This window comes from Marmota monax, unplaced genomic scaffold (genome assembly GCF_021218885.2).
Source record: "Marmota monax isolate L192 unplaced genomic scaffold, Marmota_monax_Labrador192_F-V1.1 WCK01_AAM20220418_F8-fsc00125, whole genome shotgun sequence".
Classification (NCBI taxonomy): domain Eukaryota; kingdom Metazoa; phylum Chordata; class Mammalia; order Rodentia; family Sciuridae; genus Marmota; species Marmota monax.
In genome coordinates, this window is record NW_026695235.1 from 10,856,121 (window position 1) to 10,867,785 (window position 11,665).

At 59.7% G+C, this 11,665-nt stretch overlaps 1 protein-coding gene across 1 annotated transcript in view; it reads left to right on the top strand.

Moving 5' to 3' along the window:
* The window catches only part of Abcg1 (ATP binding cassette subfamily G member 1), a 60,131-nt gene that overhangs the window by 44,169 nt on the left and 4,297 nt on the right, over positions 1 to 11,665 (top strand). Inside the window, exons 6-14 of the mRNA XM_046438932.2 lie at positions 1,909 to 2,054; positions 3,369 to 3,492; positions 3,724 to 3,838; positions 5,392 to 5,540; positions 5,691 to 5,792; positions 6,549 to 6,717; positions 7,463 to 7,563; positions 7,660 to 7,818; positions 10,994 to 11,112. Coding sequence (XP_046294888.1) covers positions 1,909 to 2,054; positions 3,369 to 3,492; positions 3,724 to 3,838; positions 5,392 to 5,540; positions 5,691 to 5,792; positions 6,549 to 6,717; positions 7,463 to 7,563; positions 7,660 to 7,818; positions 10,994 to 11,112 — 1,184 coding nt within the window. The remainder of the gene's footprint in view (positions 1 to 1,908; positions 2,055 to 3,368; positions 3,493 to 3,723; positions 3,839 to 5,391; positions 5,541 to 5,690; positions 5,793 to 6,548; positions 6,718 to 7,462; positions 7,564 to 7,659; positions 7,819 to 10,993; positions 11,113 to 11,665) is intronic.

Sequence of the window (11,665 nt, forward strand, 5' to 3'; positions counted from 1 at the left end):
TGTCCCTCACCTGGGCGGCCTGGTCAGCGTCTCCAGGAGGGCCACGGAACCCACTCTGCCTGCCAGAGTGGAAGGGACCAGAGACAGATGGCACCTTGGTGAGAATGGAGGTACCTCCCGGGAGGAGCCGTGTCGGGGCCTCCAGAAGACGGGACTCACGTATGCGTGTCCTCTGTGGGCCGGGCCTAGGACGCAGGCGGGAAGGATGCCTGTGCGTCTCAGCTGGCTTCTAGAGCACAGGTGACTCAGTGAAGGCCCCCAGCCCTCTGACTGACTGTCCCTGAGGACCCTGGCACCCCTGCACCTTGTGTGCTGGGCGACTGTGGAGAGGGCGCCCACCTGCCATCCCTGCAGGACCCCAGGCAGTTCTGTGCTGACCCTGTCCTCTTGGCCAGGTGCAGCCTCCTGCCCCCAGAACATCTGGCAGCTCTGCTTCAAGGGCAGAGCCACAGCTGGCTCCACACCCTGACTCACTTCCCCCCAACCCCCTCTGTACTTGGGTGGCTGTTGTTTTTGTCTTGTAAAAACACAATGGGATGGAATGTTCTAGCAGGTAGCGGAATGTGTTATTCACAGCCTTCCTTTCCCAGCAAGGGTGCCTCGGCCCTGGCCATCCCTCTGGCCAGGCTGCTTCTGCAAGAGAGGTCTCCGAGGGCAGTTCTGCAACTGCCAAGCCTCCAGTCACCAAGGCCCCCAGGGGAGCTGAGTTATAAGCACTGAGGGATTTTTATTTGCTTGTTTAGGCAAATGCGCATAAACAAGTGAGCCCAGATGCGTAGCCCCACATTGCAGACAAGGGCTGGGCCTCGGGGTGGAGGTGAGGTGGGTGGCAGAAGGACAGGCCCCCACCAGGAGAGGCAGAGCAGGATTGGAACCTGCCCAGTAGCAATGCCCTGGTTCTTTGTCACCAAAGCTCCACTTTGCACTGACTGTGCATAAATAATTCGAAAGTACAGTCCTCCTTTCGGGTGACCTCATCTCCCCAAGAAGCCGCTGGCCTGGGGTCCCCTCCCTGTGGCTGCAGGGGCCCAGTACAGGGCTGCCCTTCCAGGGTGAGGACAAGGATGGGCAAATTCTGGAGAGAGCTCTAAGGCAGCCCCCCCATTAGGCCTCAGCAGCCACCAGGGTACACCTGGTCATGACAGCAGGAACCAGCCCATGCCCACTGGAGACTGGCTGACCTCCTGAGTCACCTTGAGGTGGCCCATCCTGGGCTGACAAAGGGCTCTGTGCACAGTTTCTGTCTTAGTGCCCAGCCACGTTCCTGGGGCCAGGACCTGTGGACAGGAGCTCTGGTCGTATCCAGTGCCATTAGAGGCTGTTTTCCACTGACGCATGCAGAACAGGTTTCCTGAGGGGCCCTGCAGTTTGTGACCGCAGGGCTGTACTCGAAAGCTTTGTGTGAGTGATAAGCAGGGCACCCACTTGGTGGCTGGCCGTGGGCAGCAGGCCTCGTGTGCCAAGTGCTACACCGTGGACTTTGCAGTAGTTTGATTTACTGGTCACAGTGACTCTTTGTGCTGGTCAGCAGCCTGATCATCCATCCACTTTTATGTCTGTCAATCCCTCAGCTGACCAAATATTTATCAGATGACTTCTCTGTGTCAGGCTCTGGGCTGGGCCTGGAATTGGAGGTGTTGGGGTCACCTGCTGAAGGCTGAGTGAAGTGAGGACTCAGGCCCTCTCCACGTCTCAGCCTCTGGGCAGCACGGCCTCCCTGGCCAAAGTCAGCACTGTCCATGAACTTGGAGGTGCTGCTCACTTGGGTGGCTCCGGTTTGCAGGTCCCTGGGTGGACTGCTGATGTGTCCAGCAGAGTGGGCAGCAGGCAGGCTTTGCACGTGGGCCCCGGTGAGCAGAGAGACCAGGAGGGCAGCTCCTAAGGGGGCCTTGGTTCTACCTTCCCCAGGTCAAGGAGATCCTGACGGCACTTGGCTTGCTGTCTTGCGCCAACACCCGGACGGGGAGCCTATCGGGCGGCCAGCGGAAGCGCCTGGCCATCGCACTGGAGCTGGTCAACAACCCTCCAGTCATGTTCTTTGATGAGCCCACCAGGTAAGCCAGAGCCAGCCTGCTCTTACAGGGACCCTGCCCGTCCCTCCTGCCTGGGCGCAGCAGGGACTCTGAGCGCTTGACGGAGCGGCTGCTTCACTGTCCACTGCTCAGACACACATGTGCTCGGCCCTGTGCCGTGCATTGATGGTGGGAGCCGGTCTGAGGGAAACGTGCCCGTCTCTCCCGTGACACGGAGTTCCCTGTGCACAGCCACCCTGGCCAGGCCCTCCGGGTGTCCTGGAAGCCACTGCATTAGCTCTTCAGCGGCTCAGAGGAGCCCACAGGGAGGAAGCCCACCGTGAGTGGCTTGCCGACTCCATGCCAGTGAGCCCTGACACCAGTCCTGGGGATGCCCCCTTAGGTTTGAGGCTGTGGGGAGATGCTGGCTCTGGAGCCATAGGCAATGAGTTGGGCCGCCTCTTCCTAGTCACATCATATTCAAGTGTCCCCAGAAGAATGAGCCTCAGGGTTCAGGTGGGCTGCTCTTGAACCAGATTTTATGTCACCTCCTTCCTGCCTGCTCGCTCCCCTCTCCAAAGGCCAGCAGGTCCTGATAGCAGCCTGGGCTGTCTGCAGGGAAGGGCACATCTACCATGTCCGCTCAGCCCAGCCCCGTGCCCGCCCTCAGCGGGTGGTACCTAAGGCAGCTCCCTAAAGGTGTTTGAGAAAAAGCGAAGCAAAGAAGCCTTCAGCTCTCCTCCAGGAGGCTGCCTGTCCTGGGAGAGCGAGCTTCGAGGGGCTGCCGGGCACACACTCCTTGCCCTTGCCCTGTCCTGAGGAGTGCAGGGACAGGAGCAGGAGTGCATAGGGCTGGGGCACTGAGAAGGGGAAGGAGAAGAGAGGTCACCCCAGAACCTTCTGGAAAAGAGCCCATGGTGAGCCCATGGAAGACCCCCTGTGTTCAGTGAAGCACCTGACAGAGTGTACCCCGGCCCAGGTGCCCCACAGCCACCCCTCTGTGGCCGACACCCATCCCCAGTGCTGCCCCCAGTGGGCCCAGGGGCAGGGGATGGCAACTGCTACCCAGAATGCTTCTCGGAACTACACTTCTGCAGTCCCCCTCCCAAGACGGGTGGGGACCCCCTGTCCCCCACCCAGGTTCCTCAGCAAGACTTGCTGGTCCCCTAGTAGCACGCAGGACACTCTGCTGTGGCCCCACTCTGCAGCTCTGCGGCGGAGCAGAGCCTGACCTTGAGGACCTGCAGGGGCAGCTCTGGCCCGTGCCTCCATGGCAGCGGCTTCCCAGCCCCTCCAGGACCTGGGGCAGCGGGCTGTCCCTGCTTCCCAGTGTCTTATGGTACCCTTGACTTGCAGCGGCCTGGACAGTGCCTCCTGCTTCCAGGTGGTGTCCCTGATGAAGGGGCTGGCCCAGGGAGGCCGGTCCATCGTCTGCACCATCCACCAGCCCAGCGCCAAGCTCTTTGAGCTCTTCGACCAGGTATGCGTTCCCAGCACCCTCCTGGACCCCTTCCAGCTACTGCCTGGGCCCCTCCTAGCCCCCACCCTGGACCCCTGCCCCAGACCCCCACCCCGGCCTCCCAGCCAGGTTGAGGCAGGTCGCACACTCCCTCCCATGAGTCCTGGGTGTCTGCTGACTGGCTGACGGGAAGCCTCTGCCGCTGTGGTCATCAAGGCCAATGGATGCCTTCTCTTTCCTCACCGTCCACAGCTTTACGTCCTCAGTCAAGGACAATGTGTGTACCGGGGGAAGGTCTCCAACCTGGTGCCGTACTTGAGGGGTTTGGGCCTGAGCTGCCCTACCTACCACAACCCAGCAGATTTTGGTGAGTGGCGCCCAGACCAGATGGGAGGAGGGGCTTCACATTGATCTGAGGAATTGCTCGACTATCCCTCAGGTGGCTCAGGGCCCTCTGGGTGGAATTTGTCGAGAACAAAGGAGTTTCCTCGTCTCCCGGTGGACACATCTGATGGCCAGCTCTGTGTCCTCACCTCATGATGTCATTGGTCCCTGGAGTTAGGGCCCACCCTACATCCAGGATAAACTCCTCTCAAATCCATGACTGACCCCCTGCGAAGACCCTTCCCCAGGTCACACTGAGGCTCCAGGTGGACATCCCCCCTGGTCTTCCCGCCTCAGCCTCTCTCTCAGTCATATTTCTTTAGATCTCTGGCCTTACGCCCCGGAATCCCATGACTGCCGTGGCACTATTTCCAAGTTAGGCTTAGCAAGCACTGCTCCTGGGAATGCTTCTCACTCCCGAGGGGCAGGCTGCGATGGCGCGGGAGGGGAGAGACAGGGAGACAGGGACACTGGGAGGAAGCGAGAGGTGAGGGACAGCTCTGATCAGAGGGAAGGCTTGAGCATTTTTAGAAGCCGTGGTGGAACCAGTTTATAGTCCATAGTTTATGAACGAGAGTTCCACGGGAGAGAAGGGACAGGTGGGCAGGGGAGGGGAGGTGAGACCCAAAGCCTGCATGGAGGTGAGCTTGCAGAGGAAGGGCGACGGAGGAGAAGAAATGGGCCCCCGGGAGGGTGCAGAGGCCCTGGGAGACAAGGTGCTCCCTCAGGGTGCTCTGCTGAGAGGGCAGTCCAGGGCTGTGGCCCCGGGTGGGTGAGGGACAGCTGGAGCTTGGAGACCTTGCCTGGCAACCCAGCATGGCCTGACGCAGGGTTTTATGTGGGAGTGCTTGGCACCCAGCTTCCAGCCTAGGAAGAGAGCAGACTTCCGGGGACAGGGAGCTTTGGGCATCAGGCGGGATGGTGTCCAGTGGGAACCAGGGCAGGGCACAGGGAGGAAGTTGGGGAGCAGAGGGTTGGAGAGTGCCGAGGCCTCTGCCCAGGAGTGGGGTGAGCAGAGGAGGCTGGGGCAGAAGGGGGCTCGACCAAGCAAGCCTGGACGCTGGGGGAGGGAGGCTGGGGTGACACCGCACCAGGACCTGAGGGTACGGGTGGCTGTCCCATGGCCTCGGGCACCCAGCACACCATGCGGTGGTGGGCGTTCCTCCTCCGTGGTCTCCTGGGACTCCGTGGGCTTGGTACACGGCCCAGGTGAGCTCTTTGCAGAGGAGCCTGCCGCCTGCAGGGTGTGGCTGGGCAGGCGTTCAGTGAGCTGGGGGAGTAAGGCCCTAGCCGGGCTTTCCAGGCCCCCTGACCCTGCTGTCCACCTGCCGACGTCCTACAGCCATGCTGGGGCTTTGAGGGCCGGGTGCCGACTGGTGAACGATGTGGCCTCCGACACTGCCGTCACCAGGGGCGTCTCCGGGACTGCTGGGATACTGCCTAGCCCTCCCACAGGCCCCAGGGAGCCTGCGGTCCCCGTCCTGCGGTGGCACACCTGTCCCGGGCCTGGTCTAACCCCCTCCTGTGTCCCGGCAGTCATGGAGGTGGCTTCGGGCGAGTACGGCGATCAGAACGGCCGCCTGGTGAGAGCAGTGCGGGAGGGCCTGTGCGACTCCGACTACAAGAGAGACCTCGCGGGGGACGCCGAGGTGAACCCCTTCCTCTGGCACCGGCCCCCCGAAGAGGTAAAGCAGGCAAATGGATTGACGGGATGGGGACAGGTGACGCAGGCCCCAGAGCCCAGGGTGCCCCCCCCCCGCACGCGGGTACCCCTGCTTCGCGTGGAGACGTGGCGGTCTGGGGGCTCACCAGTGCCCTTTCCGCCGTGTCCCCAGGATTCTGCCTCCATGGAGGGCTGCCACAGCTTCTCCGCCAGCTGCCTCACCCAGTTCTGCATCCTCTTCAGAAGGACCTTCCTCAGCATCATGAGGGACTCGGTAAGAGCGTCCTCTGGGCCTGTGCGGGCCCTTCTCTGGACCCAGCTTCCAGGTGGCTTTCCTGCCACTTGCATCTGTCACTGCTGTCTGTCAATGTGGTGACCGACAATCCCAAGACGCCTGTCCACATGAGCCAGCGCATGTCTGCCTGGTGCTGACGGGGGGTGGCGGCTCAGCCCCATCTGTCTTGTGCTGGGGCTGGGGACGGAGGAACAGCTCCCATCTGGACTGTCCTCCTGGAGCCTCACAGAGGGGGCAGTGCAAGAGGGAAGCAAGGGGGCAGCAGTGGTCACTGGTGCTCATGGTCCAAACAGGCCAGGTGGCCGAGCCCCCATCAGGGTGGAGGGGGAGTGCACCCCTTCAGAAGAGCAGCCCAAGGTGTGAGCACTGGGTGGGTCAGCGGCCCCTGGTAGGGAAGGAGCGGGTGAGTGGGAGCCCTAATAACACCAGCCGTGTAAGTGGACAGGCTGGCCACCTGGCTGGGAGAGGCAGGTGCGCAGCCCGTGGTCTGCGGTGCAGGCCTACCGATCCCCAGCCTGCTCTCCCCGCTGCCCTGGCCCCTTCCTGTTATCTGGCCTCGAGGAGAAGTGAATATGGTAGTCAGCACTCCCTAACGCCACAGAGCTGGCCGCGCGGGACACGCCTGTGGCTTGGGCAAGGGCGAGGGCTTGTTTCCCTGGGGCCGGGGGGATGGCACGTAAGACCCCCAGCCCAGAAGCCAGGCTCCTGCACAGGGTAAGGTCCATGTCCGCCCAGGTCCTGACGCACCTGCGGATCACCTCCCACATCGGGATCGGCCTCCTCATTGGCCTGCTCTACCTGGGCATCGGGAATGAAGCCAAGAAGGTGTTGAGCAACTCTGGCTTCCTCTTCTTCTCCATGCTCTTTCTCATGTTTGCCGCCCTCATGCCCACCGTTCTGACCTGTGAGTGATGCCCTCGCCCCGCCCTCCGGTCCCTGGATTCCTACCCAGCAGTGGGGGCCAGGGCCAGCCTGACCAGTAGATGGGTTCTCTGAACACAGGGTCCTGTTTCTTCAAAGTCCATTTATATGTGGACAGATGCAGGTTTTATTGTATTTGCTGTTAGACACCAAAATACGGTGTTTACGCCAAAGGACCGAATCTCTAATGGAAGACGGTCAGATACAGTAGACGGAGGTGGAGGGACATTTCCCTAGGGTTTACTAATCCGGAGCCCTCACATTCAGCTACGTAAGCACGTGCAGTTCAGTGTGGGCATGGCCTGGGACGCGTGCTTTGGGATGGACAGGTGCTTTGGGATGGAATTCCAGGCGATTCTAGCCTGCTCTTGACCATCTTGTGCTGCATGGTGGACAGCTGGTGCCCCACAGGACCCACATACACAGGCGTCCTGCCTGAGCTGCCCTGAGTCTCCAAGAGCAGTGTGCCCTCAGCCCACGGGATGGGCAGCCTGAGTGGGCCCCAGGTGGTGGCGGGAGCAAGAGCTAGGCGGGGTCTTCCTCACCGCCCTGTTCACCACAACTGTGGCTCGGGGAGGGCTGGCGATTTCCCCAGGCTGCCAAGCCCTTCATCTTGTGCTGAGCCTGGAGAGGCCGGGTGCAGGCAGGTGCTGTGCTGAGCGCCCGTGGCTCAGCCCGAGGTGCTGTGGGGACTGCCGTGTGACCCTCTCTTCTGCGTGGTCCCCTAGTTCCCCTGGAGATGGGCGTCTTCCTTCGGGAACACCTGAACTACTGGTACAGCCTGAAGGCCTACTACCTGGCCAAGACCATGGCCGACGTCCCCTTCCAGGTGTGTCCGCGGGCTGTCCTTTGGAGGCAGGGCCGGGGGTGGGAGGTCTGGAAGCAGGTGGGGCTGTCCAGGGCTGACGGGCTCTGTTGTCCCCAGGTCATGTTCCCCGTGGCCTACTGCAGCATCGTGTACTGGATGACCTCGCAGCCGTCGGACGCTGTGCGCTTCGTCCTCTTTGCTGCCCTGGGCACCATGACCTCCCTCGTGGCTCAGTCTCTAGGCCTGCTGATCGGAGCGGCCTCCACGTCCCTGCAGGTACCTGCAGAGCAGCGCTGCGGGTGGGCTCCCTCCACCAGCCTGCCTGGCCCCGCTGCCCGGGTGGGGCTCCCACCCTCCCTGAGACCTTCCTCTGAATTCTGCCCTGACCAGGTTGGTCCCAAGGGGAGGAAGGCATTGTCCTGGGTGGCCAGGAGAGGTGCACTGACAGCAGACAGTGGCTACAGCATGGGCACTTATGGAGCGCCTGCTGCATGCTGCCATGCCTCTCCACTGTTGCTAGACCTTAGCTCACTTAGTCCCAAACACACCATTTTACGGGTGGGGAGACTAAGGCCCAGAAAGGCAAAGGGACTTGTTGGGGGTCACACAGCTGGCTCCAGGCCACGCCCCCAGTCCCTGCAGCGTGGTTGGGTCTGCGCTACTCAGTCATCCCTGGGACACCCCCCTTTACATGCACCTGCTCCCCACCCCGCCCCATCCCTGTTGTCTCAAGAAGCCTGGTTCCACCCCCCTGGACCTGCCAAACCACACCTCCGGCTCAGGGTCTCGGGCCAGTCCTATCCTTGGGAATGAGAGGCCCTGAGGTCCCGGACAGTTCCTGGATTGTCCACCGCCAGCAGCGGCTTAGCCTCTGGGGCCTTTGTCTCCTCGCCTGTGGGTGGGATAGCGGTGGTGTCCGCCTCGTGGCGTTGTGACAAGGGTGAAAGATGACACTGCAGAGAAGGTGCTAGGCGCCCGCCCCAGCCAGGCCACAGGGACACCTGTACCCCCTCCTCTAAATGGCCCTGAGCGCTGAGGGCACACTCTGAGCCTGCCACGCTGGCCCAGCCCCCAGAGGCCTGGCTTCCCCTCCCGCCCTCTGGGGACACTGCACCTCCCCACGGCTCCCACTCACGCCAGCTGGGCGCCTCCCGCACCTCAGGAGCATTTTCTATCCAGTTCACCTGCTGCCCAGCAAGCTGCCCAGGCCTCCTGCTGCCTCTCGCCCTCCAGGCAGCCTGCCTCAGGATCCCGCGCAGCCCTGCTGCCGGCCCTTGGACCACAGTGTCCTGCTCCAGGGCCGGCCACACCCAGGGCAGCTCCACCCACAGCCCTGCACGCACCCGCCAGGCCACCTGGGTCAGGATGCCCCCTGACACCCACCACACACACACACACACACACACACACACTGCAGGCACACACACACGTCACACACACACAGCATAGATAACACATGTCACACACACACACACCACAGATACACGCCACAGATAACACACATAGAGTACACCCACCACAGATACACACAGTCGTCACACACACACAGTGCAGATAACACACATGTCACACACATACACCACAGATACACGCCATAGATAACACACATAGAGTACACACACCACAGATACACACACATGTCACACACACCATAGATACACAACACATCACCCACATACCACAGATACACACACATGTCACACCACACACACACACCACAGATACACACCATAGATACACACATACAGTATACACACATACAGTACACACACAATATACACACACACCACAGATACACACATGTTGCACACACACACACCTTAGATACACACCATATATACCACAGATACACACCATAGATACACACATACAGTAAACACACCAGATACACACACCCCACAGATACACTCACATCACACATACACCATGCACACCACAGATATACATATCACACACACACCACAGATAAAGACCACACACACGCCACACATACTGCAAATGCACACATACACACACACCAGATACACACCATACACACCAGAAATACACATACACTACACACACCGCAGATACACTCACATATACTATACACAATACATATGCACATACACTACACACATCACAGATACACACCACACACCACAAATGCACACACACACCACAGATACATATACTACACACACCACAGTATACATACACTATACACACCACGTATACACACATATATACATATACACACGTATCCATATACACTACACACACCACACACACACCACAAATGCACACACACATCACACACACATACACACACCACAGATACACATACACTATACACACCATGTATACACACCACACACACACCACACCACAGATACATATACTACACACACCACGTATCCACATACACTACACACACCACACACATATCACAAATGCACACACACACCACACACACACACAACCACAGATACACATACACTATACACACCATGTATACACACCACACCTCAGATACGTATACTACACACACCACGTATCCACATACACTACACACACCATAGATACATGCTCTACACATACCACAGATATACACATATATAACACAACACACACACATGCCACAGGTGCATATACCACTCATACCACATGCTGCACATACACACACTACACATGACACACAGCACACGTACCACACTATAAATATACATACCTCATACCACACAACCAAATACACCTTGCACCACACACAGCACAACACACATGCACATATACACCATATACCACACCCCCCCACACACACACACCTTGCACACACCACACATACCCACACATACTTGTCACACCACACTTGCACGCATACTTGCCCCCGGTGGATTGTGAGTGGACTGTAAGTCAAGCCACTGTGCTGTGCTGCTGTCACCCAGGTGGTGACAGCCCTAGGCGTGCCATACCTGGGAGAGGCTGGAGCCCTGCCCTCAGGACCTGGTGAGCAGGCACTGTCCTCAGCTGCCCCCTGAGGAGGGTGTCTTCTAGTGGGACCTGCAGGGGACCTGGCATCAGCCTGGCTTAGAGACTGAGGTGTCCCAAAGAGGGTCCCCAGAGACAGAGATACCACCCAGGGGTCAGCTCCAGGGATGGTGCAGGCCTGCCCCCCTCAGGCACGCTGGTCGCCTTCCCAGAAAACACTGGCCACCTTGCTGGAGGATGCTTCCCTCCCACTCCCCTCCTCAGCCGGGCTGGGCAAGCCACTCTGCAGGAGACCAGCCCCTGGCCCTGCAGGAGACCAGCCCCGGCCCTGAGGCCATGCTCTCTGCTGCCGGCCTGCTCCCACTCTGGCCCTTTGGGGCTCATCTTCTAGCCAAGGATGACTGTCCTCAGGGCCACTGTGCAGGAACTCAGGAGGACTCCCCAGTTTCCCCCAGTAAGTCCTGTGTCCCTGCCTTGTCCCCAGGTGGCGACGTTCGTGGGTCCTGTGACGGCCATCCCAGTCCTCCTGTTCTCAGGGTTCTTCGTCAGCTTCGACACCATCCCGACGTACCTGCAGTGGATGTCCTACATCTCCTACGTCAGGTAGCGTGGGCAGTGGCAGGGAGGATGTGAAGTGACAGGGTCACATCACTGCTAATGAGCTTGTGTTCACAGAGGCCACTTTGTGCCTGCCAGCCAAGCGCATCCCAGAGAAGGGGCGTCTGTGCCTTTCATTCATTTCCTAGTTTGGTGAGGGTATGCCTCACCCTCACCAACACCTGCACACACACGTGCATGCACACGCACACACATGCACCCACACGAATGCACACACAGAGCAGGGACGTCAGACCCTGGAGAAGCCCCTGTGTGCCCTCATATTCGGGTGTGTCTGGGAGCCACCTTGGGCGGCTTCTGTATTTTACTTGGAAAGAGTCACAACAGGGTCCTGGTGGCTGGTAAATGTTAAGAGGAAATCCACTGGGGAACAGGTCATCTTGCAAACATCCCAGCGTCACTGCACAAGAGCCTCAGGCCCAGGGACCGTGGTTTCTGAATGGCTCTTGGCATGTGGCCCTTCTGTGGACAGTGCCCAACTTTAGAGCTTCACCCGCCCCCACTGCAGCCAGTCCAGGTGACACACACAGTCCGAGCT